General features: G+C 53.2%; 3 protein-coding genes across 3 annotated transcripts; 1 reads left to right on the top strand and 2 right to left on the bottom strand.

Annotated features, from left to right (window-relative positions):
• Positions 1-64: 64 nt before the first annotated feature.
• Positions 65-993, bottom strand: P168DRAFT_290776 (uncharacterized protein). The gene is made up of 2 exons (XM_024837289.1): positions 878-993; positions 65-813 (listed from the first exon to the last, which is right to left on the bottom strand). Exon 2 carries the CDS (start codon positions 721-723, stop codon positions 307-309), a length of 417 nt encoding a protein of 138 aa, XP_024692201.1. The 5' UTR covers positions 724-813; positions 878-993; the 3' UTR covers positions 65-306.
• A 197-nt stretch (positions 994-1,190) lies between these two features.
• P168DRAFT_290775 (serine/threonine-protein phosphatase) lies at positions 1,191-3,155 on the top strand. Its single transcript, XM_024837288.1, has 4 exons — positions 1,191-1,415; positions 1,493-2,102; positions 2,159-2,770; positions 2,870-3,155. The coding sequence occupies exons 1-4, from the start codon at positions 1,399-1,401 to the stop codon at positions 2,870-2,872; spliced, it is 1,242 nt and encodes a 413-aa protein (XP_024692200.1). The 5' UTR covers positions 1,191-1,398; the 3' UTR covers positions 2,873-3,155.
• An 80-nt stretch (positions 3,156-3,235) lies between these two features.
• P168DRAFT_311205 (DNA ligase (ATP) DNL4) lies at positions 3,236-13,470 on the bottom strand (the record flags this gene model as incomplete). Its single annotated transcript, XM_024839470.1, has 10 exons — positions 13,371-13,470; positions 11,178-13,288; positions 10,984-11,115; positions 10,801-10,933; positions 10,644-10,749; positions 10,140-10,572; positions 4,703-5,663; positions 4,279-4,647; positions 3,429-4,223; positions 3,236-3,353 (listed from the first exon to the last, which is right to left on the bottom strand). Exons 1-10 carry the CDS (start codon positions 13,448-13,450, stop codon positions 3,236-3,238), a joined length of 5,238 nt encoding a protein of 1,745 aa, XP_024692199.1. The 5' UTR covers positions 13,451-13,470.
• Positions 13,471-13,593: the final 123 nt, after the last annotated feature.

Here is a 13,593-nt window from a genome sequence, read left to right as displayed (position 1 = left end):
GGATGGGGGTTGCAAGTTCAATGGTATAATTGTATTGGAACATGTTATTGTTCAATTTACAGGTATCGCTATTTGTTTAAATGGCCACTGTCACGGCCCTAATACACAGGTATCTGTACAGGTATGTCGCCGGCTGTCCGGCTATGGCCGCTCCTCCCGGTGCACAAAGGGGGTCCATCTCCAATGGACTGGGTTGTATGTATGATTTTCGTAGATCTGCTGAATCCGCGTGCTTTTGGTGTCATGATGGTCGGTTGTTGGTGTTAAAAGAAAAAGGAAATGGAGGATAAAAGAGAATGAATGCCGTCAACTCCCGGTTCTCTCCTCTTGTCCCTGAGGAGTATCTTTTCGACTCGGAAACCCTAACAATTCCCCAAGGGCCCCCGTAGGTTTGGGTACAGGGCACTCCCGGCCAGTTTGTGATAGCTGTTTGGCTTCCTCCTCCAATTGGAGAAATGTCGACACATCGTCCTCCGGCGCTGGTTGGGTGCGTAGCGGACTATCCGTTTGGACCGGGACATCGGCGTCTTTCCTTACCCTCCGCCTCACTCTCTGGAATGTTTGACCATCGGCCGTAGTGATCATTTCGGAATCGGCGAGCGTCCGGCGCGGAGCCGGGCAAGGGAAGAGGTGTGGTAAGCCGACGACGCCGAGAGACGCAAGGAGGGTAGCGGCGAAGAGCGAGCTCGTCGATCGCGACTTCGGGTGTAGATGGGGCGGCATTGTCGGGAGCGGGTAAGAATATGATTGTCGGTCAAGAAGTCGAGGGTCACGTAGACATGTGAGGAGTCGAGGCCGAAGGTAATTGACGTTCTGTAACGAGGGAACCGGTTAGCCCGAGCCCGACCACACACCTTCGCACGGGAGGATATCGAACCAATTCAAACAGAAGGACCTGCAAAATTTCGGGGTCAAGGCATGGTATCCTTCTCTTATTTAAATGACATCAATATATAAGTTGAGACTGTCACGGTGGCTGGACGACTGGGGGTGCAGCAAGAGGCACCCGTTCTGTTTCCGTCCCCGAAGTGAAGCTGGAGAATTCGCACTGGCCTTGGCGATCAGATCTAATCTTATCTTTGGCCTCCCTGATTGGTCGGCCACCACAGCGCCCAAGCTGGCTCTTCGGGCTTTCTGACGCGCCACTATCAACCATCTCACCTCGCCCTCCCCCCATCGTCTCGCCCATACTCTCCCGTCTCATTTTTTGTCTGTTTTTGTTGATTTACGGTGTTTGTCCCCACGAGAAAATGATTGTTCACTTCCAGTACACATAGCGCTTTCCAGTCTCACACGTTCCCCGGTACACGGAGTCTATCCGCCGTCGTCCAGGACCCACCGATCGATCACCTTATCCCATACTTTCGCCCTCGTCCCCATCCCGTGCGCAGAGTCACCATGAGTGATCTAGACAGGTATTGCAATCCGATCGCATCGGTAGATGACGCGCCGACCCGGGTTGGATGGTACTGATGTGATCCCGTTGTTACAGAGCGATCGCGCAATTACGCGCCTGCCGCCTCATCCCCGAAACCCAGGTCCGCGAACTCTGCTACAAGGCGCGCGAACTCCTGATTGAAGAAGGAAACGTGGTGTGTGTGGACGCCCCAGTCACGATATGTGGGGACATCCACGGGCAATTCCATGACCTGATGGAGCTCTTCCGCGTCGGGGGTGATGTCCCCGACACCAACTACCTCTTTATGGGCGACTTCGTCGACCGCGGTTTCTACTCGCTCGAATCCTTCCTCCTCCTCCTCTGCCTCAAAGTCCGCTACCCGGACCGCATCACCCTCATCCGCGGGAACCACGAATCGCGCCAAATCACCACCGTCTACGGCTTCTACGACGAGTGTATCCGGAAATACGGCAGCGCCAACGTATGGCGGTACTGCTGCGAGGTGTTCGACTATCTGGCGCTCGGTGCCGTCGTCCTCGGTGCCAGCTCCGAGCTCGAACCGTCGGGCCCCTCCCCCATGGTGAACAACGCCACGCAGTCGACCATGGCCATGGAGAACGGCGGGCTGGAAACAGAGGTGCTGAACTCGCGGGGCGAAGTAACCATGAACACCTACCGAGGCAGACAGCGATCCTCATCCGACGTATCCACAGACTCACGGAACATCTCCCCACCACGCGACATCTCCACCGTCCCCAGCCAAACCCCCCTTCGCTCCGGGCCCCCGGCACAGGCGCCTCAGGCAACGGCGCCGCCAGCACCGCCAGCCGAACAGGCGCAATCCTCTGCGTCCACGGCGGCCTCTCCCCGCTAATCGACACCGTCGACAAAATCCGGCTCATCGACCGCAAACAAGAAGTGCCCCACGAAGGCGCCATGTGCGACCTCCTCTGGTCCGACCCCGACGAGATCGACGGATGGGGCCTGAGCCCCCGCGGCGCAGGGTTCCTCTTCGGCGGCGACATCGTCAAGCAATTCAACTACAAGAACGACCTGTCGCTCGTCGCGCGCGCCCACCAGCTCGTCATGGAAGGCTACAAGGAGATGTTCGACGGCGGCATCGTCACCGTCTGGTCCGCCCCTAACTACTGCTACCGCTGCGGCAACGTCGCTGCCATCTTGGAGCTGGGCGAAGATACCAGCGCGGGTGGCACCGTCGCTCGCAGTAACGGCGACTACGCCCGGAGTAATGGCCTTACGGGCAATAAAGCGGGCGTTAGGAGCCCTGGGCGTAGGTACAGGGTGTTTGAGGCTGCGGCGCAGGATACGAGAGGCATGCCTGCGAAGAAACCTGTTGCTGATTATTTCTTGGTATGTTTTTTTCTTTTCCTTCTATACCATTTCTTCTGCACTCTTCCTTCGTTCCTTCACAATTGAACCCCAGGTCAACTAATTGACTAACTTCAATAGTGATACCATATGACAAACATTCTCACTCAATTCCAATCCCTATTCACTTAAGCTTTTACCAGACGGGAACAGAACTATAACAAAGACAAAGACAAAGACACCAGGGAATAAGACAGAACCCAAGGAGGAGAAGAAGAAGAAGAAGAAGAAGGAAAAGAGAAAAGAATGTAGATCACGACGCCATGGTCTCAAGTTTCGTTGGACATGCCCATCAATCGCATATGCTATGTTTATACTACCCACTTCTGCGCAGCTGTGGTTTTCATTTACATTAAGAGTAATATCATCTTCATTTGCGGCTTGTATATCATTAATCCGAACTCTCATAGAAAAAGTTAATTAAACAAGGGGGACAAAAATAAAGCATTATAATGGCCAATTACCGCCCATTCCAAAATCCATCGTGTTGGGGTCTGGTGGCCACCAGGCTTGGGTCTCGTCGATTGGGTCCTCGGGTCCTTCGAAGCCGGATACGGGGGTTGAGCTGGACGTTGCGGAGAGGTCTTGCTGGGTGGATCCCAAGGCGTGAAGCTGTTGTTGTCCTTCGTTGGGGGAGAACCAGGCCTCGGGTTGTGTGAATGGGATATATGGGATGGGGTTATTAGTGTAGGGGTGTGCCACGGGACGGAGATAGGTGGGCTCTGGGAGCGGTGCGTTCGGACGGGCCAGGTGTGCCCCTAGTGACCGCTGAGCTTCGCGCATCGATGGCACCGAGACGGGCATTGGGAGTCCGGGTGGGTATGGCAGGGCCATGGAGCCGACGGATGTGGGAGGGGGAGGAGGAGGAACGCCTTGCATGGGCGAAGAGGTGGTGGTAGGTTCGCGGTAGAGCATATCGGGCGGTGGGTGGTAGGTGTTGGGGATTGCGGCGGGGTGGCTGATTACTGCGGGTGGGCTTTCCTCGACGGAGGAGGGAGAGGCGCCCTGGTCCCACGATCCCCACGATCCCCAGCGCGCGTGCGTCTGCTCGAAGATGGTCACGGCTTCGTCGGGGAGTTCCACTTGCCATTTGTGCGCGGATATGTCGAGGATTCGGAGCGTGCGTCGGGCACAGGGCCAGCATTCGCCCATCTCTTCGAGATGACGCAGAGCGTGAATGACATCTCGTTGGGCGTTCTTTTCCGGGAGGTTGAGGAGATGAACGGTGCAGGTGGTGTGTGCGATATATACGACGATGTTGCAGATTTGCTTAAATCCGTATGTACGTTTATACGTCCGGAGGAGTTTCGAGATGACCGAAGCTGCTTGCGTGCAGAGCTTGCGTGGGGAGACGTGAGGTGGTAGAGGTGAGTTTGACTTGGTGTACTTGAGAAAAGGGCGGTAGAGGTGTATGAAGAGAAGTTGATAGAACATGCTTGAGAGACGTTAGAGTTGGTTAAGTCTGAAAGAGATAGTCAAGGACGGCTTACTGCATCAACAGAACCTGGGGAAGCTGTCCCTCTTTCGCTTCTAACTCCTTGGGTAGACCCTTCTTCCAGGCTTCAAGTCGTGTATGAATCTCACTTAGTCTCTTTATTTCTAATTGTTTGGACGCTGCTTTATCTCTAGGCGTGGGGTCGTAGAAAAACGCGATCAAGTCGCCGCTGATCTCGCTCAGCTTGGAAATTTGTAGAGCAACGGCTCTGGTGCGGGAGGGCTGCGTATGCTCGCGACTCGGACCGGAGTCGGTGTAGGGAGACCACAACTCTGCTTCTTCGTTCATCATAACGTCAAACTTGGGAACGCTGACATTGGCAGACGGCAGTTGTGGTTGACGACCGAGATAATTAGACCAGCACCTGCAAGAGATTAATACATGAGCATGCTTTCCTCCAAACGGGCGAGATTACATACTTGTCGAACAGGAAACAGCCCCAAAACGTGATCCGACGGGCGTCAATCTCATCTTCATCGAGACTCCGCGATCCAATGCTAGGTGCATCGAGGTTCAGACCTAGATCGAGCGCCATGCGAAAGCTCATGCCACTGTAAAACCAACCCCGGCCCTCCCGACCGCAGCCAGCCTCCCGGACCGACATGAGTGCCAGGGCCTGGACCGTACACAGCTTTGCCTTTGCCAGTTCATCGTTCTCGAATAACAGACTTTTGGCCTCCTTGAAAAAGTGGTCGCCTGCCGTTGCCGAGTTGAGCGGGTCTTCCCAGGCCCCTTCCCAGGTAGAAAAGTGACAACCCAAGGCTAACATCGCGTTGACCAGCAACGACGAGCAGTACTGACTAGAAACCCCTCGCACAAAATCGCGGTAGAAGAGATCCTTGGACAGGGTGGTAAAGAAAGGATAGTGCCAAGTGAAATACATGGTCATTAGGTGGCTGACCAGCTGTTCGTTCTGGGTGACTCTTGTCCACCGCGTCACAGAGAAATCGGGCGTCTGACCCAAAATCGGGCCTTCGAAGCCCGAGCCAGATTCGTTCAACTCCGACCCCACCGGCAGAAAGATGAGATTTGACGTTCCCCCAATGAACTTGCGGGAACCATCCAGGACCAACTCGCCCACCTTCCCGGCCAGTTCGGACTCGAATTGGTCGGCTTGCGCCATCGTCCCGTCCTCGTTGGAGGTGGCTTCCCTTGAAGCACGCATGCTGCCCCTTTCCTGACTGACGATGGACTGCGCAACGTCTTCCAAGTTATCGCAAGAGCGGATCTGCCGAACCAAGTCGAAGGCATCCTCCTCCTCCTCAAAGTTGAGTAAAGCTTGAATCAAAGTCAATAAGGTCGTGTTCTTAGTCTTGAGCGCATCCGTGTCTTTCTTGTACACGCCTTTACGGCGATGGTCAGAATTTGGATCATAGACACCTAGAGGATATCAGCGACAGGGTCGATCGATCTAGTCCAAGTCATGACATACATGTCGAGTGATAAACGGAGGAGCAAGCCGCACAGCTGGGGAGATTGCCATCGCACTGAGGAATGGAAGAAAAAGAGGAATCAGGATCCGAAGTCGATCGATGAATAGTTGGAGGCGACCTTCTCTTACCTTGGACTTTCTCTTCCGGCAGGCGATGCACGCTGTGCTAACACAACGTCTTTTCGAAGCAGACCCATGGGTGGGGTTCATCTCTTGATCAGTCGTGGACAGTTTTCCGCGAGGCCTAACCGCCGGTGTAGGATCCATTTTGATATCAGACTTCTTCTCCGCGGAGTGGTCCACTATCATGGCCCAGCCCATTCAAGGATGGTCGGCGAACATGCGGAGTCAGAAATGGGCATGCTTATCAAACAGGGAGCACGCTGCGAGTCGTTCTGTCGTTCTGTCGTTCTTGTGGCTCTCTCTTTTCTCTCTCGTGTCTGTTTCCTATGCCTTGCCTTTCCAAGATTTCTTCCTATGTTGGATTGTTTCTCCCTCCCTAACTCCAGGGACAACGACAATGAGATTCAGATAAGACGCGAACCAATCCCGAGGGGTATGGATATATGAAACGAGAGGCTGAGGCTAGTCAAGATTCTTAAAGATCACCGCCCCAGATTCAAGGCGACCCGCATACCAGTGGAAGTGGGGTACCACACGATCAAGGGACTCGAATCACCACCCCGGTGATTGGAAATATATCAAGGAAGGGCGCCGAAGGTACGCCGTCGACAGGTAAACTATGTAGACGGATCGAAGAGTTCAGACGATCATCGCGATCGAGATCAGTTTTAAACACAGGGCAATACACAATGCTGGAAAAATCCCTTTCGAAAACCGCTGACTAATCCGTCTTATGCATCTGGCTTACTTGTCTGGATGGGATCGTCCTTCATCCAAAGTTCTACCTGTTAATTGACTTGATTGTAATGGAAATTTGGAATGAAAATGGTGTTATTATCACGAATTTTATTATTTTTCCCACCATATAATCATGATCCTTCCCTCCTGTGGTAACTCTCGACTCGGCAGTGTACGGGATAGATTGACCTGAAATACACGGGGCAATCGGATTACCGGGTTTAATACCCACGAATGATGTAATTGCGATACGAGATTACTCTCCTGACATAACGAACATACTCTACTCTACTCTACTCTTTACTCTCTACTCTCTGCCCTCCGTCATCTCTTCAGTCTTCTCCCTTTGCATCTCCTTTGTTTCTTTCTTGCCCTTATATTTCTTTCGCTCCCTTTCTTTCACAATTTCTATTATATTTCCCTTCTCGGAATTCTATTGAACAACCCGTGCAATATTCTTTCTATCCTCTTTCCTATCTCAAACCTTGCATGGTTGGGATTGTGCCTGCGTGACGCATCTGGACGGTTGCCCGCATTGGGCTTACGATTCTTGCCTGCCTGAGTGCCTGAATGCCTTATCGCTCCGGTGCCAACACATCATAGTGATTGAATATATCCGACATCTTCCTGCAACATCGCCCATTATCTTCTCTCTCTCCCTCTTATTACTCCCTCCCTCCTGGCCTCCTCCTGTCTCCCCCCTTCATCCATGTATCTCAGTCAATCTCTCGATCAGAGTGCCTCCGCGGGTGTGGGACGTTTTATCACCAACTACTACAAAGTACGATCGTGAACACACCCTACATCAAGATGATGGTCCCTCGAGCTTTTCTTTTCACTTCCGTGCCTTCTCCGAAATCCCATAGTCAACATGGGAGATCTAAACCGACGACGAATACGGAACCCGCCAGACGCACCGTCGATGTTAACCGATCCGATAAGGAAACCCTGCAACTACCGCACGCGGATCCCATGGTCATCCCCCCTAAACGTTCGTTGCGACTGACCCCATCGGTGCAACGCGAAGCCGACAGACACCCTAAACCACCGAGACGCTCTTTCACTACCCGCGGGGATCGTCCCGTCCCGTCGTCAGTTGCGTCGATCTTAGAAGCCACTGCCATCCCTGTCCCTCGCCGAAGCTGGACCGCGCGGGAATCCCGCAGGCTACCGCGGGATCATGTGCAGGATTTCAGCAGATTCCTCATGGATGGCGTCGGTGCGAGGGACGATCAGTTGTTGGAGGGGACGGGGAACAGTACCCTCGATCTGCTTCTGAGCCCCCCTGAAGATAACGATAAGGCAACGGCCGGAAGTGAGGACGACAGTGAAGCATTGTCCTTCTCGGGCCGCTCCACGTCCAGCGAGTCGGTTCCATCGTTGGACCATGACGCCGATACCCCTTCCAGCTTCTCTACGCTTCCCACCTCCCTCAGCCAACGAAACCTTACGGAGAGACGATATCGCCGCACATCCCGATGTGAGAGTTGTGCCTTTGATCACCCTCTACTGGAGACGGAAATCCAAGACTCGGAGGCGGAGGATGAGGTTTATAATACGACTTTTTCAAAGCCCACCATTGCGAAATCTCCCATCCCGTCGCCGGCACCTCGTTCGTTTCCGGGTCTCGGGTCGTTCCGATCCAACTTGACCGCGTCATTACGAGCCATCAAATCGGCGGCGCAAACAATGTCCCGGTTCACAACGCCTGCGCCCCCGCCCGACGACTTCCTCCCGCAGTCATTATTCACCATCAACCCCGAGATGACAGACGACCGCCGGCCTCCGCCCATGAACGAACCGCCATCACCCGCCCTGCGTCGGTATCTAAACCCGGTGACCATCTCGCCGGCGGAGATGTATGCGTACCAGGACTATCCACACGAAACCCTCGACTCGCGAAATTGCCCCGTCTCCGTCCAGATGCAGACCTATCATCGCACTCGCAAGCGCGGATCGCGGAAGAGCGGCTTCCGCTTACCGGGCGACGGACGAGATCAACGCTATCTGCCGTTCAACCCGGAAAGCCTCCCAGTTTGTCGCCAACGGGAACCGCGAGAAAACAGCAATTTCCTGCGCGTTATCGTTCTAGAAATGAACATGCGCCGGTGTGGGAAGTTACGGGATGACATTCCTACACGGGCGCGCGTCTGGCTCCCACCTCGGCAACAGCATCGTTCGGCATATTCCGACTACGAGTATGAAGAAGAGGGTACCATTCCATCTCGGTGGGTGGGAATTACAGCGAATAACGTCTGAATGGCCGTATTCACCGTTTGACGCATTTGGGGTTTGGCATGGTTTTCATTCCTTCCATTCATTTTCTTTTCCTTTTTTTTTCCCTCCTTCATTTATTGTTATTTATTGGATACCCCAACTTTCATTACCGTGGTGCTTAGCGTGGGTTTCCGATACTACCTCCTTTGCTTTATTTCTTACCCCCTTCTTACCCCCCTCCAATGTACATACGGGGCACTTTCTTTTTTGTCCTTTTTTTTTTTCCCTTTCCTTTTCTTTACTTTTTTCCTTCCTTTCGGGCACGCATACATTAGGTGCATAGAACGATAACTAGCGAGGCGTTCACGGGTTGTCTAGACTGGGACTAGGGACGGAACGGGAAACCTGGGGAATATCCACTTCGCTCATTTGCTTATCCTTTTTATTCAACTGTTTTGATTATTCCTTTTTTGAACTCATGTAACCCCAACCAACAACGGGTCTATTGACCGCTCCCTATTGATTAGCCTGGTCAGCCGTGGCCTAGGCAATCACGTACGGAGCAGTAGCACACACACATATCTCTCAGGCTGTGTTTGCTGCTAATCCAATCAATCGGTAGAGGGAGTGCAGATCGGGTTAGATAGGAGATAGCCATTGTTATCTATCTAGCTATCGACTTGTTTTGATAAGCTACTGGGATGAACGAGTTCCACTAACCCAATCACAAATGCTGCTTTATCGATTATTTGTTACCTCCCTACCTATAGTATCTGCAGGCTCCCCATCTGGGTATCTGTATGTATATACGTACGAGTGTAACAGAAAGAAAAGCGAAATCTTCCAGAAGAAAAACCCCCCAAAGCTTACAGTCTCGCAGGTGTCACCATCCCCATCCACATCCACATCCCTGCATCTTATCTCCGCCCAATACCTACCTAACACCCATACCTAGTATGGAAGAAGCGTGAAAACGAAAAAAGAAAAGGAAAAGGAATATGACAGTCACAAGGGTCAGTTGGTCGGTCGGTTATCTCCGTGCGGAGTCCGGGATGTATTTTATTGCTATATTAGGTGGTTTTTGTTTGTTTTCTATATTGATTTATTATTACGCACAATATATGCTGGAAATCATTAAGTCACTGGGTGGAATGGGACGACATTGTATTGTATTGTATAGGGGAAGTGAACTGCCGTTATTCATTATATTTTGGTTTAATTTATTTCTTAGGCGAGGGTGAGGGTTGGAATCCTGTGGGTTTAGCAGGTGGTTAGTTTTGATAGGGTCCAGACGAGGAAATACAGTGTTAAGGAATGGGTAGTATGGAGGAAAATTGACAACATACGCTCTTCATCCAGCAGCGTTCGCTGCTTCCAGCTCTCTTCGATCCATTCCACCGTGACAAGATGCGGTATCTTGCCAGACGCTCTAGCGGATAATGACGTGCGGATGGAAGAAATGTCAGAGGCCGTGCTGTGCGTGTCCACGACGATGTGGGTGACCCGGGGATCTTGCGAAGGGGAGGACAAGGAGGAGGACACCATATGAGCCCCTGCGAAACTGGCCGTGTTACTGGCTAGACGAAGGCGCAACTGTTGAGCGGACCCGTCGGGTTCGTCCCGCTGGGGCATGGAGATGGTGAGGCCCTTGAAGAGCCAGCCTAGCGGCATTTCCCAACCCGAGGTGACTTTCTCTTGGATTTGGGAGGTGATTTTGCGGATGGTTTCGTGGGGTTGGGTGTTGTCGATGTTGGGGTCTTTGATCATTTGGTTGAGGATCTGAGAATGGAATTTTTGTTGTTAGAATCTGGATGGATGCTGCTGTTGATGTTATTGTGGTGGGTGCTTACGTCGCGGAGTTCTTCTTTGGTGGTGTCGCGGGCATAGCTGTCATTGAAGCGGTCGACGTTCGCTGCGGCCTCTTCTTCTCTGTCTTGTGTGGCGAAAAAGAGGTGTCTTGCGTAGTGTTAGTAGTGGTCACCTAGTCATGGATGGTTATACCCATACCTTGGTTCGAAAGGCAGTAGAAGATCAGGGAGACCAGCGTCGATTTCGCTCTGCCGAATACAGTCCAGTATCCACGACGGACGGATTATATCCACCGTGCCCTGCTTCTGCAATGAGGCGGCTTTCACCGTTCCTGGCCATGGAATGTTAGTTGCAGTTAGGCTACATACTAAAGATACATACTTCGATCAGCGACGCAAATAGTGTCCGCGGCTGCACTATTCGTCTGGTAGAACTTGGCCCCGTTGGCCTTGACAAGCTGCTCCAGCTCTGCCTTGGACTTCTTGACGGGGGCACCCGATTCAGTCACAATATCTGTGCGCCGTGTCAGCAACCTCGAACGAACGCCCTGTCTAGCAAGTGCAGAGTCAACGTACAGAAATTGAGCCCGTCAAAGATATGCCCAGATGGTCCCACATACTTGGCCTCTGCATTCTCATCGTACCCTGCGATGGTCAGGGGTTTCTTGGTCGACCGCTTGACCCGTTTCCTGCGGGAATCGTCGACATTGAATTCCTGATTCTTTCGGTCCTCTTCCACGCTGGACTTCAGATCAAGGAACTCCTGCACGGACAATGCGCTTTTCCAGTCCTTGTCCATTCGGAGTCTCTTGAACCGCGGGAAACGCAACGTCAGCCCGAGCCGGAATTGGTCACTAACTGAAACGGAGGCCGCTTTCACACAGAGAACGACCGAGTCTTCAGGCTTGATCCACATGTCTGGTCGTTCATGCTGAGCGTCCCCGCCGGCCAGCTCCATGTATGTCGTGGGCGGTTTCTTGGGATTCCATTCGTGCCACTTGCCGTCCGTGTGGTGTCGGATATTTGCGTAGTCGGCCGCATTGAAGCCTCCTCCCACCTTGCAGAAGGAATAGCATTTCGTCTCGCCTGAGTTCTGTGAAGAAGAGGAATCGTCGGCCCTCAGTCCACACAAGAAGCTTGCCAGGCCGCCGCCGCGGTGGCCAGACCCGTAGTATCCTCCGATCACCACCAGGTCGAGTGACTCCCCAAACTCGGTCATATACTCGGGTTTGACTTTCATCCAGTCGTCGTGTCTTTCGTTCAGACGATAGGGAGACCTGGGGTTCTTCAGCACCAGACCTTCAGATGCCTCTGCGACGACCCTCCGAAGGGACGCCTCCACCTCGGCTTTTCCTGTGGCTTCTTCGTAGGGATGGATCTCAAATCGGCGGTGGACGGGCTTGATGCTCTTTTGCAGCGCGTTTCGCCGGTCACGGAGGGTATACCTTGTCAGGTCTCGCCCATTCAAGTGGAGGATGTCAAAAATTCGGTACAGTGGCCGAGTGCCACTCGAGAACGGATTCCGCTGTTCAGCTAGGGCAGCCGTCTTAAGCGTGCCGAACGGCGCCGGCGCATCTTGCTCGGGATCCCAGGTAATCATCTCACCGTCGAGGATAAGACTTTGGACACCGTCCGCAAACGCGTCATCGAGATGTCTCGTCAACGAGCCGTTCTCGTCGTGGACGCCATTCCCGTAGAGATACGTATAGTCCTTGGCTTTCCTCGACCAGAAGCCGAATTTCCTCCCTCCTGGCACCGACTCGTCGGTATCCATGTGGAGCTGCATCCGCTCTCCATCTAACTTCTCCTCGATCCAAAACACCGGATCGTCTTCTGTGAGTTTCATGCGACTTATCATCCGATCCAGCGAATGCATCTGAAACTGCGCCAGCTGCGGCTGGTAGCACTGCATCAGCGAAATCCCCCTATCCTCGTCCTCCAGCCGAATATTAGGATCATGCAGCTCCCAGCAAACCCGCCGGAGACTACTAGATATGCTGTACAGACTCTCAGCGTCCGGATGCCAGGCATTGAAAAGCGTCCGCTCCGTCGCCCCGACCTTCATCTGCCGAAGGATGATCCGGACCAGCCACATGAGCTCCTCGGGGCTCATCCGTCTGTAGAACTCCGCCATAATCGGCAGCTGCTCGTCTTCCTTCGTCGCCGCCGCAAGCTGATCAAGCTTCCCGTTCACCTCCTCGATGCTCATGTCTCCCACCTCCGTCCGCATCGGCCGCTTCGAGAGCACATCGTAGCACCGGCCCGCGAAATCACCCGCCATGCTAGACGCGCCTGCTTGCCCGGGAAGCTTCCAATTCAACAGGTTGAACCCGTCCTCGGAGTTCTTGTCGATCTTCATAATCTTGACCAACATCTTCCCGATCACCTTTTCCTTGATCCCGTACATCGCCCGGTCCCGATCCTTGTCGGGCAGAATCAGGCGGAATGCGGGGTAGATGTCGTCGCCGACCTCTTTTCGCCATCGCGAGATGAACCGCTCGATCACATCGCGGCGGCGTTCGAACGGGTTCAAATTCGCGCTGGACTGGCCGTGCGGGCCGAGTTTGCGACGCCCTGCGACGGCGCCGGCTGGTTTCTTCTTGATTTCGCTTAGCGGGTTGAAGAGGGTCTGGAATAGCTCGTGAAAGGGTAGCGTCGGTGAATTGTTCCGTGGTCTGTTTGGATATCTATAGGTTCAACAAAAGCATCTAGTCGTCAGTAAGCTATACTTATGGCTGTAAAGGAGGAAGTGAGGATTGGGATGGTCACTTTTCCTCGGGATCCGAGTCGCCTTGTCCCGTAACGAGGCTTGTTGAGCCATCTTTATCCAGAATCTCATCGGAGTCCATTTTGTTCAGATCAACTTCCCAGAGATTTGGGGTTGTTGTCTGACAGCTGCGTTGCAGCGCGTGTTTAAATGGACGCGGAATTAGGCTGCAGCGCCGATAAGATAGCGGAGCCTAGAACATGTGACATCACATCTATCTGCCTG

The sequence above is a fragment of the Aspergillus campestris genome (genome assembly GCF_002847485.1).
Source record: "Aspergillus campestris IBT 28561 chromosome Unknown P168scaffold_7, whole genome shotgun sequence".
Taxonomy (NCBI): domain Eukaryota; kingdom Fungi; phylum Ascomycota; class Eurotiomycetes; order Eurotiales; family Aspergillaceae; genus Aspergillus; species Aspergillus campestris.
The sequence above is the reverse complement of the archived record's forward strand: the minus strand, read 5'-3'. Positions and strand labels throughout refer to the sequence as shown.